General features: G+C 39.9%; 2 protein-coding genes across 2 annotated transcripts in view; one reads left to right on the top strand and one right to left on the bottom strand.

The window, feature by feature from the left end:
- The window catches only part of rps12 (ribosomal protein S12), a 146,504-nt gene that overhangs the window by 92,544 nt on the left and 35,537 nt on the right, over positions 1 to 18,423 (top strand). The gene's annotated exons all lie outside the window — the stretch shown is intronic.
- On the bottom strand, positions 4,924 to 17,785 carry hmgn3 (high mobility group nucleosomal binding domain 3). The gene is made up of 6 exons (XM_063015465.1): positions 17,661 to 17,785; positions 15,540 to 15,587; positions 14,326 to 14,355; positions 13,066 to 13,116; positions 9,995 to 10,102; positions 4,924 to 5,572 (listed from the first exon to the last, which is right to left on the bottom strand). The coding sequence occupies exons 1-6, from the start codon at positions 17,673 to 17,675 to the stop codon at positions 5,534 to 5,536; spliced, it is 291 nt and encodes a 96-aa protein (XP_062871535.1). The 5' UTR covers positions 17,676 to 17,785; the 3' UTR covers positions 4,924 to 5,533.

Raw genomic sequence — 18,423 nt, 5'->3', positions numbered from 1 at the left:
TTTAAAGGAAAACGCGCGAGTTCTCTGCCTACTAGAGCTGTCCGATTCGAGATTTTAAAATGACTCTGATTCGAATCTTAAGAGTCGATTCCACAAACTAGTCTTAATAAAAAAAAAGCGATGAAAACAAACAGTAAATAAAATCTTACAGCGTAAATACACATATACATTGTATGTGATTATTTTGTTAGATTTGTAATTAACCATTTGTAGAATACCATATAGGTATTACTGTTAATAACTGGGTGTTATTACTGTTGGTAATAATAATAATTATGATAATAGCAATATATTAATTTCATTTTATTGCCATCAACCTCTTTATTCTGATCAGAGTCTTTCACAGGGAAACATTAGGTGCAAGGAAGGACTACCCAGGACAGGGCACCAATCCAGAGGGCTTCAGCCATGCCGCCCCTCGTGATACCAGACATAGACAATAATTTCTGCGTAGATGCCCCAACCGGTCTGCAGCACAACTGAGAGTTGAACTCGGATCATTACATTTTTAAAATTATTGATTTATCCTGGTCCGGGTTGTGGCAGGTCTGCTTTCACTGGAAAACACACAGGCGTGTAATAAACTGCTGCGCCACCTCAGCACCAAAATAATAATAATAATAATAATAATAATAATAATAATAATAATAATAATAATAATAATAATAATAATAATAATAATAATAATAATAATAATAATAATAATAATAATATTTACTCACTATTTAAATAACGAGGCAATTGTAGCCTAGTGGTTAATGTACTGGACTATTATACAAAGGTCACTGGTTTGAGCCCCACTACTGCCGGGTTGCCGCTGTTGGGCCCTTGAGCAAGGCCCTTAACCTTCAATTGCTCAGACAATATACTGTCACAGTACTGTAAGTCGCCTCGGATAAAAGCATCTGCTAAATGCCGTGAATGCAATCACTTAAAGTGATTAAAATGTCTTAAAGTATAACAAAGGCAGAGTATCCAAAGTGAATTTATAACATTATTTATTATTTTATTATTTGGAGTGTGGGAGGAAAACCCGATCTCCCAAAGAAAACCCACGCAGACACAAGGAGAACATACAAACTCCACACAGAATGGACCCGGGTCACCCCACCTGGGGATTGAACCCAGGACCTTCTTGCTGTGGGGCAACTGTGCTACCCATCGAGCCACCGTGCCACCCCATTCACAGAGTGAAATTGATTTATAGTATATCAGTGACACTTTATTATGATCCTTTTCATATTTATGTTATTATTAAGGGGGCTAATTGTGCCAAATGTACATGGGACCCCTGCATCTGGGGTACTAGGGATGTGTAAATGAGTGTTTATATTATTTTAATTAGAGGTAGGGTTCAAACCGAGGTCCCCAAGTGCAAAGCACACCACTACGATTCGATTCGAGAATCCCAATCTTCTGGAACTAAAGATTCGATTCATTCAGGAGTCGATTCCGCAATCTTTACTGCGCAGGAATATCAGACAGAGGCTCCGGTGCAAACATGGACGGAGCAGGATGAGGAATGTTCATCTGTTACTGCCGTTGTGTTATTTGTTTTTCATACATTTCACTCCGTGTTGCATTAAACTGTGTCTTTTATTAGATTCATCAGCTACAGTAGATCATTTCCTCGTCATTGTGTCTGTAATGCCTCACTGCCATGTTGTTATGGACTCAAATATCGACTCAGCACATCCAGACTCGATATTTATGAACGTTAACTCGAATAACATGATCTGTATATAAACATGGGTCTTAGTATTAATGCTGGATGTTTATGACCCCCTAATGAGCCACACAATGTCGCCTAGTCGTGTGTTTTGGGCTCGAAAGCCCTCCATTTCTCTTCTAAATGGGAAGAGGCAATAAAATGGGGGAAGGGAAGTAAAAGACTGTAATGAGTTAAAGCTCGTCACTTACACCAATTCACCTCTATTAGACACAAAACAACATGGAGGACACACAGAGCACAAAGAACATTTCTATTAGATAATATAATATAATATAATATAATAATATACATCACACATAAAGAAATCTGACCTGAAGCAGCACTTTATACTACAGAGTCATTTATGTATGTTACAAGTACACTACTAAACAAAAACACCTAATTTTACATCATAAATATCCTTAAAATAAAACTGAAATACTAAAAAGATTTGTGCATATATTGAGGTTTTTGTAGTGAATAAAATCCCCCTATTTACAACTAAAAATACTTCTCTAAATGTTAAAGAATATAAGGGCCGGATTAATTCACAAAGGTGCCCATAACTACTGTACAATTATTACTGTTTTATATGTGGGTGTTTTTTTCTGGAGTTAACATTATTTGTGTTATAATTATACGGACAGCCTCGATCATACAGCCTTAAATCACATTTCAGATAAAAGCTACAAATGTTCTTGCTCCAAGCTACCAAACTTCCAGAGCTTCTAGAGTCATGTAATGGCAAACAGTAAAAAAAATAGAAAAGTGTTTGTTTCCAAATTAACGGTTTGTAAATGTACTTCTCTTTATGTTAAAGAACAGTGAAAAACTATTATGTATATAATAATATTAATTAAGAGGGTCAGATCTGAGTCGGCTCTAGGAATATAAGGGCTTGATTAAGAGCCCTGAATTCACAAAGGGGCCCCAAAACCACTGTACTACTGTTCAACTACTACTGTTTTACAGTGTATCACAAAAGTGAGTACACCCCTCACATTTCTGCAAATATTTCATTATATCTTTTCATGGGACAACACTATAGACATGAAACTTGGATATAACTTAGAGTAGTCAGTGTACAACTTGTATAGCAGTGTAGATTTACTGTCTTCTGAAAATAACTCAACACACAGCCATTAATGTCTAAATAGCTGCAACATAAGTGAGTACACCCCACAGTGAACATGTCCAAATTGTGCCCAAATGTGTCGTTGTCCTGGGAGTTTGCATGTTCTCCCCATGTCTGCGTGGGTTTCCTCCGGGAGCTCCGGTTTCCTCCCACAGTCCAAAAACATGTCGTCAGGTTAACTGGAGACACTGAATTGCCCCATAAGTGAATGGGTGTGTGTATGAGGGTCTGCCCTGCGATGGACTGGCGTCCCGTCCAGGGTGTTACTGTGTGCCTTGCGTCCATTGAAAAGCTGGGATAGGCTCCAAGCTACCAAACTTCCTAAACTTTTAGAGTCATGAAATGGCAAACAGTTAACAAAATAGAAAAGTCTGTTTGCTTCCAAATTAAGGGTTTTTAAATGTACATTAGATATGTTTGCATTACCTGAAATAAATCCTATTTTAAGGAATTTATGTTTCACAGTTACATAATCTAATAATATGAATTATATTTATGGCCCAGCAGCATACGTATTAATGACATGCATCTTCGTGTCTTCATTACATGTTAAGTCACAGTTTTCTATATGATTTCTTTGTTTGGCCACACTTGCATTCATTGAAACCAATTTAGCCATTTTTGCCTTTAGAAACTGTCTGAAAATGTGTGATATCAAGTTAGGATTCATTACATTGACGTTAGACTGAGTTATTTAGTGTAATGCTTCTATTCAACACTCAAAATGTAGTTTAAAATGTAGAATAGATGTTTTTAATGGACCAAATAAATTCAAGCCAGGTCGCCCCAGTAATTTATGTTTCAGTGTTGTAATTACTACTATATAGTTTTATATAGTTCCTGTTTGCAGGTGGTCATTTTTATAGGTTTATTGCTGGAGGTCTTTTGAATGATCTCTAACCCAGCCTATCAGAAACTTGAATTCAGGTTTCCTTTCTGGTTCGGTAATCTTTGTGGCATTGCTGACCTTTTCCTGACATCAGCAGTTGTATTTAGTGTGTGTGTGTGTGTGCAACAGGCTTTTCAGGTTGTGTGTAAAAGTGAACACCGCTAAAACAATGAACTTAAGCTGAACTAAAAGAACAAAAGTTTATAAATTATTTGTATCGATTCCACAGATCTGATCCTATGCTGGAAGTCATCAGGGACATTTACACACCCCGTTTCCAAAGAAAACAAGAATCTGTGATATGCTAACCCCCCCTGCTTTGTTAGCTCCCTTTCATGCTGTTCTTCAATGGTCAGGACCCCCACAGGACCACCACAGAGCAGGTATTATTTAGGTGGTGGATGATTCTCAGCACTGCAGTGACACTGACATGGTGGTGGTGTGTTAGTGTGTGTTGTGTATGAGTGGATCAGACACAGCAGCGCTGCTGGAGTTTTTAAACACCTTACTGTAACTGCTGGACTGAGAATAGTCCACCAACCAAAAAACATCCAGCCAACAGCGCCCCGTGACCACTGATGTAGGTCTAGAAGATGACCAACTCAAACAGCAGCAATAGATGAGCGATCGTCTCTGACTTTACATCTACAAGGTGGACCAACTAGGTAGGAGAGTCTAATAGAGTGGACACGGTGTTTAAAAACTCCAGCAGCGCTGCTGCGTCTGATCCACTCATACCAGCACGACATACACTAACACACCACCACCATGTCAGTGTCACTGCAGTGCTGAGAATCATCCACCACCTAAATAATACCTGCTCTGTGGTGGTCCTGACCATTCAAAATCATGGTGAAAGAAGGTTAAAAAGTATGTATAGAAACAGATGGACTACAGTCAGTAATTGTAGAACTACAAAGTGACAAGGAGGTGGTTCTAATGTTATGGCCGATCAGTGTATTTACATTTTGTAAATATTAACACGTTTAGACTTTGATGGGTATAAGAAATGAACTTTATTTAGCAGGGTGAAACTCTGAGCTCTGTTAGCACACATTTCTAATGCAAAACAAATCTAAATAAAATTGATATGACTTTTATTTATAAAACCTAGTACAGCTTCATTTGTTTCTTCATCGTTTATTAAGTGACTTGAATGCGTAAATAAGCACACGGGGCAGACAGGGGGGCCTTTTTTTCTGGTTTTTATTTGAAAACATTTTCACAAACAATATCCCAAGCCAGCCAGGCAGACGAATTCTGTAGATCCACGTCAGACGGTGATTTCCAGCGCTGCTCTCGGCTCCCTGCTGTTATTGCTATGGTTTTGTGCCGTTCATCTTCAAATAAGCGATTTTATAAAGTACGTTGGTACCGAAGTCCCAAATCTGTCTAATTAAAACAACCTCAGCTGTGAAAACTCGACTTGATTACGTTTTTCTTCTCACAGGTTGATTTTATATTTTATATGATATGGGTAATATGAAAGATTTTAGGTTGGCCGTAAAACTCAGTCAGGACGTCGAGGAGATGAATTCAGGTGGCACAAACATTAAGCACTTGATGTTACGTTACTAGAGGGGATGTAGGCTGCAGACTAACTAGAAGATATAACCTGATATTACCTCTGCTGGTGGAACATTAAAGAGAGAAAAGAAAAGGAGAAAAGGGAATTCTGGGAGGAATGTGAGCTCGCTAATTAAAACTACACTGACGAGTCTAAAAAAAGGTAGCATCTTACAAAATACTCGATAAAGAATAAAAAACATCGTTTGACTCCCGGAAAAGCCAACTAGAGTCACTTAGCATCGGCGTTGGTCTCAGAGGTCGCAGATTCCTGCAGGAAGAGAGAGAGAGGGTGAGAATAATAGATTAGTTTAATGTCGCCACGAGGACAAAACCATTTTTCATTAGTCGTGACTTCTAATGAAACCAAAACCAGGCGAGTTAGTGTCACAATCTTGTTTAATATAAACTCACACACTTAACAAGACGTGAAGCTGAAACACTCTAGGACAACATAGTCAATTTATTAGTTTATTAGGATTTGAACGTCATGTTTTACACACTTTGGTTCCATTCGTGACAGGACAGGTAGTTACTGGTTACCCATGATTCATCAGTTCAAGTCTTTAAAGCCCAACAGTCAAGGACAATTTTGCATGTCTTTGTACTGTGGGAGGAAACCCATACAGACCTAGGGAGAACATGCAAACTCCACACAGAAATGACCCAGACCGCTCCACCTGGCAACTGAACCCGGGACTTTCTTGCTGTGAGGTGACAGTGCTACCCACCGAGCCTCCGTGCTTCCCCGTAGTCAATTTAACATGACAGAAATGCACACTATATATACAGTGTATCACAAAAGTGAGTACACCCCTCACATTTCTGCAGATATTTAAGTATATCTTTTCATGGGACAACACTGACAAAATGACACTTTGACACAATGAAAAGTAGTCTGTGTGCAGCTTATATAACAGTGTAAATTTATTCTTCCCTCAAAATAACTCAATATACAGCCATTAATGTCTAAACCACCGGCAACAAAAGTGAGTACACCCCTTAGTGAAAGTTCCTGAAGTGTCAATATTTTGTGTGGCCACCATTATTTCCCAGAACTGCCTTAACTCTCCTGGGCATGGAGTTTACCAGAGCTTCACAGGTTGCCACTGGAATGCTTTTCCACTCCTCCATGACGACATCACGGAGCTGGCAGATATTCTAGACTTTGCGCTCCTCCACCTTCCGCTTGAGGATGCCCCAAATATGTTCTATTGGGTTTAGGTCTGGAGACATGCTTGGCCAGTCCATCACCTTTACCCTCAGCCTCTTCAATAAAGCAGTGGTCGTCTTAGAGGTGTGTTTGGGGTCATTATCATGCTGGAACACTGCCCTGCGACCCAGTTTCCGGAGGGAGGGGATCATGTTCTGCTTCAGTATTTCACAGTACATATTGGAGTTCATGTGTCCCTCAATGAAATATAACTCCCCAACACCTGCTGCACTCATGCAGCCCCAGACCATGGCATTCCCACCACCATGCTTGACTGTAGGCATGACACACTTATCTTTGTACTCCTCACCTGATTGCCGCCACACATGCTTGAGACCATCTGAACCAAACAAATTAATCTTGGTCTCATCAGACCATAGGACATGGTTCCAGTAATCCATGTCCTTTGTTGACATGTCTTCAGCAAACTGTTTGTGGGCTTTCTTGTGTAGAGACTTCAGAAGAGGCTTCCTTCTGGGGTGACAGCCATGCAGACCAATTTGATGTAGTGTGCGGCGTATGGTCTGAGCACTGACAGGCTGACCCCCCACCTTTTCAATCTCTGCAGCAATGCTGACAGCACTCCTGCGCCTATCTTTTAAAGACAGCAGTTGGATGTGACGCTGAGCACGTGTACTCAGCTTCTTTGGACGACCAACGCGAGGTCTGTTCTGAGTGGACCCTGCTCTTTTAAAACGCTGGATGATCTTGGCCACTGTTCTGCAGCTCAGTTTCAGGGTGTTGGCAATCTTCTTGTAGCCTTGGCCATCTTCATGTAGCGCAACAATTAGTCTTTTAAGATCCTCAGAGAGTTCTTTGCCATGAGGTGCCATGTTGGAACTTTCAGTGACCACTATGAGAGAGTGTGAGAGCTGTACTACTAAATTGAACACACCTGCTCCCTATGCACACCTGAGACCTAGTAACACTAACGAGTCACATGACATTTTGGAGGGAAAATGACAAGCAGTGCTCAATTTTGACATTTAGGGGTGTAGTCTCTTAGGGGTGTACTCACTTTTGTTGCCGGTGGTTTAGACATTAATGGCTGTATATTGAGTTATTTTGAGGGAAGAATAAATTTACACTGTTATATAAGCTGCACACAGACTACTTTTCATTGTGTCAAAGTGTCATTTTGTCAGTGTTGTCCCATGAAAAGATATACTTAAATATCTGCAGAAATGTGAGGGGTGTACTCACTTTTGTGATACACTGTATATATATATATATATATATATATCCAAAAGTATGTGGACGCCTGACCATGAGCTTGTTGAACATACCATTCCAACACCACAGACATTAATATAGTGACCCCCCTTCCCTCCAGTCATTTTAAAAGGCTTGTCAGAAGATTTTGATATGTGTGTGTCTGTCAGGTCTGTGAGGTCAGGGCTCTGTGCAGGTCATCGAAGTTTCTTTACACCAAACCTGTCAAACCATGTCTCTGTGGGCCTCGGTTTCATAACGGGCAAACAGACATGTTGCAATAAGAAAAGGCCTTTTTCAAGCTCTTCTCCTGAACTCAGTACTTAGAAAGAATGTCCACGTACTTTTGGCCAAGTAGTGTATGTATGTATGTATGTATGTATGTATGTATGTATGTATGTATGTATGTATGTATGTATGTATGTATGTATGTTTGTGGAGCTTTAACTGTATGGTAGCAGTTCATAGTGGAGCCTAGTAGGCTGTTAAAAGCGTTTGGAAGCTTATTTTATTACAGTCGGTGCTGCCTTTTAAATACAGGGGTACATAACAGTCTCCATTATTTAACCTGACTGGTATGTACGTGACTGACTGCAGCATTATTCTAGCAAAATTCACCTCACACTGATTCATTAAGGGCCGAACTGGGAACATTCTGCAGTCATGTGTTCAAAACAGTGAGCATGGCTGCACCAATCTGTTACAGAGGACTCACAATAGTCTGGATTAGTGTTCCTCTACTTCTTCCTCTATTGCTGCTCAACACCTTTAAACAGTTTGTGTCATTAGTAAAAAGCAGCATTTTACATTCACGGCATGTATGAGATGCTTTTATTTAAAAAAATAAATAATATTATTAATGATAAATAAAACTAGACAGCTGCACACCTGAACGCCTGCAATTTATAATTCTGACCAATTGCAATGCAGGTAATTGATGGTTTGGGTCTTGCTTAGGAGCAACTTGAACTAGCAACCTTTGGGTGAACACTGCACTCAGCATCAGACAAGAATAAAATTACACAAATGTGTCGTTGTTGTTAGAACAAACATACCCAGTGTTAGTGGCTATGTACACTACATGTTAATCATACTTCATGGACAACAGTGCAGATTTAAAACTACAAACACACGCTGCAGTGGCACTCCTCACACTCGCCTACCCTTCATCACTCTCACTGTCTCCCGCTGCCCCCTGACAGACAGAGAGCTAGGAGACGGACTTCTTCTACATAAAACACTTACAGTGGAGCGAGAGACGCAGATCTACGTGAGTGTGTGAGAGAGGAGATGAAGGAGAGGAAGGTCAGATCAAGTGCTAAAATATTAACTCTAAAAAAAAACTTCATAACATGTTCTCTGTGGCCGGAACACCCTGGACAGGGCGCCAATCCATCGCAGGGCTTCGGCCGATCATCATAGCACCACAGAGATTCGAACCCTGACTCATTATAGATCGTCTCATTCTTTTAATACCTGCTCTGTCATTGGCTGTTTCTAGTTGCTAAGTAGTGCACAGCAAAGAATTTCAAACATGCTGCAACAAATCAGAGGCTCAGATTAGGGGCAAGCATGGGCACCATCCCGAAATGTGACCTAAAACTGCACTAGTGTGCACTAGGCAATAGTAAACCATTAGTGTGTAGCTGCATGGCATTGTGGGAAATGTGGAAATGGATATAAACAATAAATGCACATCTCAAATTAAAAATACATCAACTACACTGGGGCCTATAAGGTGGCCCACCACTGCTCAAACCCGGGTTTAAATCTCTACACAAGGTAATGTGTGTGGGTCCTGCGACGGATTGGCGCCCATTCCAGGGCATTCCTGGGTTGCGCCCAGTGTTCCCCGGTGAAACAGCACCCTCTGTGACCCTGACCAGGATAAAGTGGTGGATGAAATGAAAAATCAAGCACATATTTGATTTAGTGAGACAGCAATTCCTCACCTTGAGCTGATGAGGAAGGTGATTTCAGCTCTAATTACAGATCTAATACTGTATTTCTTATTTATTTGTATAGATAACAGCGTGTCGTACATAGAAACCGTGTAAACACGTCAATTTGAGATGTTTTATATATTTTAGAGCAGATTTAGATCAGTGTGCTTTAGGCTAAACTGGTAGCCAAAAGTTTCTAAAGCTAACCTCACACATCGAACATGTCCTGATGAATCGACTATAACTGAGCGACTGTAGAAGGGTAAAATCCTGCAAGACATTATACATTTGCACATTATGAGCAATCCGGTAATATTGATCTCACCCCCTCTGGCTTGGTCTCTCCGTTCTCGGTAGGCACCGCATCTTTTTCCTCCTTCTTTCCCTTGGCTCCGCCCTTCTTTCCTTTTACGGGCTTGTCGTCGGTCGACTTCTGCAACCGCCGATCACAACACACAACCATCAGTCAGTGAATGAATATCTCAATATGACAGTTAGTGTGTAAAGTACACGAGACAACACCCACCCTCCAAAAAAATGTGCCAATGGCTGAACGTTAATTTAATGCACTCACAACAGTACAACACACACACACACCGTGTTATTACCATGTTAGTGCACACTAGTGTTGGTCTATCTGTTATTATTATTAATACTACAGGTATTATTATGTATATATAACTATGCATATAGACCTAATACCTCGTATGTAAACAGTTATAATTACAATTATTATAGTAACCATATGTAAGTTTACTGATGTTCTATCTGTCTGTCTGTCTACCTGTCTGTCTATCTATCTGTCTGTCTGTCTGTCTACCTACCTATCTATCTATCTATCTATCTATCTATCTATAATCTATCTATCTATCTATCTATCTATCTATCTATCTATCTATCTGTCTATAATCTATCTATCTATCTATCTATCTATCTATCTATCTATCTATCTATCTATCTATATATAATCTATCTATCTATCTATCTATCTATCTATCTATCTATCTATCTATCTATAATCTATCTATCTATCTATCTATCTATCTATCTATCTATCTACCTGTCTATCTATCTAGCTACCTGTCTATCTATCTAGCTACCTGTCTATCTATCTATCTATCTATCTATCTATCTATCTGTCTGTCTGTCTATCTATCTATCTATCTATCTATCTATCTATCTGTCTACCTATCTGTCTATCTATCTATCTATGTATCTATCTGTCTACCTATCTGTCTGTCTATCTATCTATCTATCTATCTATCTATCTATCTATCTATCTATCTATCTATCTATCTATCTATCTATCTATCTATCTATCAGTATGATGGGTGTAGCTTATAAATAATAAATAAATATTACTATAAATTATATATATCTATATTATTATAAATGTACTGGATGAGTGCACTATTACGTTTATCATGACAATAAATACGAAGCAGGTGTGTAAAGACACGGTCAGACGTGTGTTTAGAAGTGGAGAACCGGCACAAACAGCTGACCTCAATCTGTGAAGTGGGATGAATTGGGACTCTGATTACATAGTAGTTCCTGACCTAATAAATGCTCTTTTTGACTGAATTGAAACTAGTTACATTGTAGTTCCTGAAACAGTAAAGGTCATGTACTGGTCATGGTTTTAGGAACGTGATGTTTAACAAGCTTATGGTCAGCGCTGGGATAGGGCCTTCCCTGAACTGTTGATGCAAAGTTTGAAGCACATAATTTGCTTTACATTACTGATTTATTACACCTGTTAGCAACTGTTATGGCTGAAACTTGTGAATTCAATAACTGGAATTAAATTGTCCATGTAGTGAAGTATGTCAGCATGCTGTTGGTAATTCATGCTGAAGGATCTGACTTGGGGAAATATAGTCTGAAAGCCAGAAGTAAAACACTACGCGCTTATTATGGTCATGCCGTAACTCCCTCATTTCCTAATTACGTAACAATTTGGCTCTCAGGCGGGTGGAAATACAGGAGAATTCTTAAAGGTTTATTGGTTCCCAAGAAGCTGCTAAATTTACTCCTAACGGGGTGCCAAAAGCCACTGACGAAACTGTGCGGCTCGATGTTTGTCTTCAGTTTGAAAGTTATGCAAGACTTACAGTATATATTACTCTTGCATCACAGTTATTTATAAAGGAACCACAGGCAGCACAAACATAGGGCTTTTCCACCAAAAGAACTATGGTTCTTGAACCGGTTCTGTTCAGGTTTCTTCGACCCTTGGTGTTCTGTAGAGAACCGACGCGTGTTTCCACCAGTTTTTGAGAACTAAGCCTTAACGAGGCTGGGCGTTACTTAACGAAAGTTAAGAGTAGTGATATCATGGCGGAGTGTGTAGATTATGTGCGAGCATTTGTGCTGTTGTTACAGATGTTTGTTTTTATGCAAAAAGCATCGATCAGCTATCGGTGATGAGAAGACGTGACGTGTTTGTGTCAGTTGTTGTTTTCTTTAGTTCACTGACGTGAGAAGCGTTTTGCGCTTCGCTTTCACCGCGACCCTCGGCACAAATAGCCAGTTTGCTCAGCGCTCGACTCGAGCGGTGAAACATCACTAAAGTTCCACAACACGAACGTCCATCTGTGTGAAATAACCATCAAATCCACTCTAAAATACAACACATGTATCTGTGTTTAGGTGGATGTACTTCACGTGTGGTGTTTATGCAGCTCGGGGAGAGTCGAAAAAGCTTCGCGTAAAAAATAAAGTGTAAAGTGGCTGAATGTACTAAAAGTACAACATAGAAACACTACATTTCTCTCTGTTATTACTGGTTATAAGCGCTCCGTGCTGCCCAAATTCATCGCTCAGTGTTATAGTATAATAAGCCACGTTAAGCTTTATTTTTCACGATAAGCGTTTTTCGTACTGTCAGGGTCACGTTTACCACGTCATATCACACAGTTCATCTTTTTAAAGGCGCTCTGAAAATATCAGCGGCAAACTGGCTCAAAATTTAATCGGGTGAACTTTAAAAGATAAAAATGCAGCATTAAGCTCCATATGGGACACCAGCTGACGCCATTGTTGCTAACGCGCTATGCTGTACAACATGACACGCCCACAGATGACGTCACGGTTCGGGCTGAAAAACCAAGTATTCTGTGGTGCCAGATTGGCCCGCTAGTTCCCTCTTTTTTTCGGTGGAAACACGCGGAACCGGTTCAAAATCAAGTCCGGGAACCGGAGCGGGCTCCGTTCCGCGTCGGTGGAAAAGGGGTAAGAGATGGAAAAACTAATTATGCAAATTGCAAACTAAATGAAACACAGGCTGCATGAAATGCACATGCAAGCACGTGAAACATGATCTGATCTGTGTGTGTGTGTGTGTGTGTGTGTACACACACAGGTTAAATAATGCATGTACATGCATGTTCTCACCTTAGCAGCGGGTTTTTTGGGTTTGGGCTCGGCTTTAGGAGGACCTGGTTTCTGTCGATGAGAAAAACACGGAGAAGAGCTTGTAAAAAAAAGTCATGTTGCTTGGAAAAGCAGCAGATTAACACTTTTGCAGACTCTAGAGAAGCAAAAAACTGTTTCAAATGCAGCACAATACTTTCAGAAAATACGATCAGTTACTACTCCTGCCACCCTCACCGTTTCCAACCAAAATATAAAAGTGCTGAAACTTTTTGAAGATCCCTCGTATTAAAAATGCTTTTGACCATGTGGAAGATTAAAGCCTCGATTAGAACCAGATCAGTTTTCATGTTGCTCTCTGTGGGTTCAAACCAGAACGCTGTTTTAAACAAGAACGTCTGACTGCATCCAGATTGTTTAGAAAAACTCAAACTGAATTCTTTATTTATCTAAATGCAAAATCAAATCCTCGTGTGATGGAAATACATTATATGGCCAAAAGTATTGGGACACCCACTTCTAAACTGTTGTGTTTCAGCTCCAGTGTCCTGCACAGAGCCCTTGACCAACATACAAATTGCCCAGCCATACAAATGCTCTTTTGACTGAATGGACACAAATTCCCACAGACATATTTCATATTTCAGTCTTGTGAGAAGCCTCCTCAGAAGAGTGACTCTTGTTATAGCACAAAAGCTCACACAGAAGTCACTCTAGTTTAATACTGTTTGTTTTCTAAATGGACCGTCATTGACCCCTAGGCGGGGCGGTCCGGGTCCTTTCTGTGTGGAGTCTGCATGTTCTCCCCGTGTCTGCGTGGGGTTTCCTCCGGGAGCTCCGGTTTCCTCCCACAGTCCAAAAACATGCAGCCAGGCTAATTGGAGACACCGAATTGCCCTATAGACGAATGAGTGTGTGTCTGCCCTGTGATGGACTGGCGCCCCGTCCAGGGTGTTACTGTGTGCCTTGCGCCCACTGAAAAGCACACACACACACCCCCTGCGACCCTAATTAGATAAGCGGTTAAGAAAGTGAGTGAGTGAGGTCATATATGGTATATTTAGCAGCAAATTGCTTTTTAAAAGAGCTAAATTTAAAAATAAATAAATAAAAACAGGTAAAAAGTGGTCGGAGCAGTTTTGACGGCAGCCGACCTCACCGGCCCCATCCAGGTAACAACTTTACTCAAGGTATTTTTCTAAAGAGTAGTGTTATGTCACACAACTAAAAAAATACTAACGTTTCGTAAAATAGAGCTTTGACAAACAAAACAAGACTTACCGTGGACAGACGCTCTGACCGCCGGGTCGGCTAAAAAGAAAAAAGGGAACAAAAAACATCTTAATAAACCACATAAACAAACTGTGCTCAGAATCAAACATTACATAAACATGTAATACTGCTATATGGTCCATATATGATACATAGGATGCAATGCCACATCAAATCAGCTCTCAGGAGCAGAATCCAAATCTGGTCCTGAATAGTACAGCATCCAGGTACATTTTTGCTGGCTGTATATTATGTGCTGGTTCTGCAGCTCTCCAGTATTTTTATGTGACCACATTAATTTAACATATGACATTCAATTCATGTTTTTTTCTCGAGGTGGCCATCTCGAACGAGCTATAAAAGCCTTCTGCAAGTTCACTTTGGTTCACTCAAACCAAACATCAGAATAGAAGAGAACTGTGAGCTGAGCATGGTTGTATGTCATCATGCTTTTGGTATTTTATGGGCACAGTTCCACAACTGATTATGGTTATGTCCAGCATTATGATAAGCAGTCCTGCAAAGCACAAGTCATGTTACTGGTTCCATGAACAAGACAGTGAGATCAGTGGCCTCTCCGGTCACCAGATGTGAATCTAATGAAGCACTTACGCAAAAATGTGCAGCTGACAAATCTGCAGCAGTTATATTATACAGTTATGTCAACATGGGCCAGAAATCTTAATGGAGTGTTGCCAACACGGCTTTTGAAAGCCATTTTGTATAGGATCAGAGAGGGGGCACGTCCTTAACCGTGTCAGTATGATCAAGTAATAGGCCGTATTTTTATAGTTAGTTTATTGACACGGATGAAATAATTAGTACCACCAGTATTACAGATTCATTCACAAAAGTCAAACGTCTCGTCTGTGAAAGTACCCACCTCGTGAAGACAAGCTATTGTTTGTTTTTAGTTCGACTATGTTTTCATTTTGGTGTAATTCAGCTAACGCTCGTCCGCAGGCCACCCACCCACCGCCCAGGCCTTCAAAATTCAGGGAAATACCCAGGTATGCTGAGCATGCTAGTTCAAACGCAGCCATTGTCTAGGAGCTTAAGATGCCTTGCATACATATGAATTGTCTTTGAAGTTCCACTTTACAGCACGTGAACTGAAATCAACACGGCAGCATCTCATGAGCATTCACGACCCTGTGAGACAGATCATCCAATTACACACAATGTGTGTCTTGGAATTTGTGTGGCGCTGGTAGGGAACTCACCTCCTGCCTCGTGACCTTGGAGTCCTTCCCCTCCGCTCCCTCAGGTGACTAAATGAAGAATAACACAAATAATTAGCATTATTTATCAACATATTTTAATAAACACTCAAATTTTCAGTATTCAGTTTGCCAGTCTCATATGATAAATGTCTACATTATAAAAATATGTATTATGTGCCTTTAGTATTAATTTTAATATTAAAAACCGTACATGCTGTCTACCATCATATTTTTAAATCAACCCACTGTATTACATCAGTTTTAAATGCCTTTAAATGCTTTTATTTAAGGTATTAAGGGTCATTATTCATGTATCCTCATTGAGATAAACAAAACCAGGTACACTGAGCTTTATGAAATGTTTATTTTCTGGTTCATTTGAATGATTTCATCATTCATTTAGACTGATGTAGGTGTAAAGAATATCATACAGCAGCCAGTGTACCAGAGAGGGTGGGTGGGTTCAGGATTAGGGTTTGAGGTGTTATTAATTTGCAAAGGTCAATTCAAGTCACTTATTATTGATCTACTCCTACAGAGAGCTTGATCCTGGTCAAGGTTGCAATTGGTCCTGTGAAATCACCCTGAACAGGCTGCCAATCTAACGTCCAGGGCGATGCATGTTTAAATCAAATCACTTTTATAGTCACGTCACATTAACACAGGTGTGAAAGGTGAGTGTTGTGAAGACATATTAAATACAAAATATACACCTTGACTTACATACACTAGCCCGTATGTTCAATATATACAGGTTAAGCTATTAATGTACAGAAAAATTACAGTGAGAAAGTTACAGTGCTTGTTATTGATTATAAGGGGACTTGTCTCTGTAAGGATTGTTTTCTTTTAGGGATTCAGGTGTATTAGTTATCTTAATCAATAAATGTACTATTATTAGTAGTAGTAGTAGTAGCATTGCAGACGACTGTATTGTGTCAGGTTCTAATGCGCATGCGTACACCAATCTCCAGCTGATAAGTTTAGTTTTTGTGGGAAAAAAACTATTGTAAATGTCTTTGTATTGGAATAAATGCAAAGAATGGAATGAATACAAGAATTTACATCACTGTGCTGCCCTGTAGAACTATTTATGCTGTAATAAATCGGTGATCCATCTGCTTCAGACAGTTACTTTACTGGACACCGAATTCTGCGCGTCCCCGCGACTCGGCGCGCTCCCGAGCGGTGTGATTGACGAGCCGCTGGTTTACATACGGGTCCGTACGGCGATGTTGGGGGAGGGAGAAGCACAGGAGGTAAAATGAGGGGTGTCGTCGCTTCTTAAAGCGTTACTTAATAAATAATTAATTCCTCTAGCGGTCGACGAAGGTAAAATATATGAGTTAAACGATCTAGTGCAAACTACCGATATTATTATTAAGCGAGAGAAAATTTAGAGCAGACCTGAGCATCAAGCGAGCAGTGTCATTCAGATCAAATGGCTCGGCTGAGAGTCAATTCCCAAAAGAATCGACTCATTTTAAACAACAATCGATTCCGTAGATTTTACCTCGTACAAAAAAAAACTATTTTAAGCATTAAACTTTGTGCATGCATATATATTCCTTAAAATACAATTAATAATTTAATCGTCTACAAAAACTTATGCAAATTAACACATATATTAAAAAGGTAAACTTGAAGGTAAGTTGCTAATATAAATTCTTGTAATTTATACAACAAATCCCATACGTTTACTGATTGTTTAATTTAGTTAAAATTTATATCGCACACTTTGTTCGAGCCTCCCCGTTCCCTTCCCCTAAAATTCACTGAATCGACTCTATAGAACCAGGAATCAACAAGGAGTCGACTCCATAATTCTGGAATCGAACAAGCCAAGGCACAATCATGGAGGAAAACGAGAAACTGTCGACGACGAATGAATAAAACGAAGCAAAGCTAAATATTAGCCTGGGATTTGAGTGCATAATGTTGATATGGTTATTATTTATAAGTGTATTTTTTTTTTAAAGCAGCTTAAATCTTTGTTTATACGTGAACTTACCTGCTCGACATCTTGGATACAGAGACTAAGGAAAGAAAGCCGAGCCGCTACAGTCTGAAATACAGATTTTTTCTCTCTGTGGTTTTAAATAAAGGAAATAATGCGCTTACCTTTCTTTTGGGCATGTTCCGTTTGTTTGTACGTGCTAAACGAGTTGTAATAAACAGGTCTGTGTGTTGACCTGATGTTCAGTGAGTGAGTTTGTAACTACGACGGAATACTGGATCAATATCTGAAACACCTCCGGTAATAACATGATAATAACATGCAGCCTTGCTCTGCAACCATTGGACCATTTTACAGCCGCAAATCCGTCCAGACGCTTCTGATTGGCTCGCATTTCACATATGCAAATTTTCCCAGCGCACCGATTGGTTGAAAATTTGGAAACCGTTCGTCCACTGCGATCTGATTGGTTACGCGCTTTTTTTGCCAGGCCAATCACGGATCGAGGTAGCGGATAGGGCCCAAAGAAGGGTGAGCGCGAGCCAATAGCCGCGTGACACCGCGAGCCCTGCTGCCTAGGAAACGTATTTCCAACTCGACCAGTTCTGTGTAGCGTAAACAAAACAAGAACGTAAAGCACCAAACGAATGAATTATATGCATTAAAATGTCATTAATGTCAAAATTAATTATTTATATAAGATAATAATGTTTAAAATGTAAACCTGGCCAATACTGAATGCATTTTTAATGAATCACAACATCAGTGTTTAGCCACCAGTCATCTACAGAGGCTTTTCTCTCAGGAGGGAGTCCAGTAAACACACTGGGCATACACTGGTACCTTAAAACTCAACTTCAGTTGGTTCTGGGACTGGTGTTGAGTTTAAAAGACGTTGAGTTTTAAGGTATTTTCCATTAAGGATGT

The sequence above is a fragment of the Trichomycterus rosablanca genome, chromosome 19, assembly GCF_030014385.1.
Source record: "Trichomycterus rosablanca isolate fTriRos1 chromosome 19, fTriRos1.hap1, whole genome shotgun sequence".
NCBI lineage: Eukaryota > Metazoa > Chordata > Actinopteri > Siluriformes > Trichomycteridae > Trichomycterus > Trichomycterus rosablanca.
Note: the sequence above shows the minus strand (reverse complement) of the source record. Positions and strands in the feature narration are given on the sequence as shown.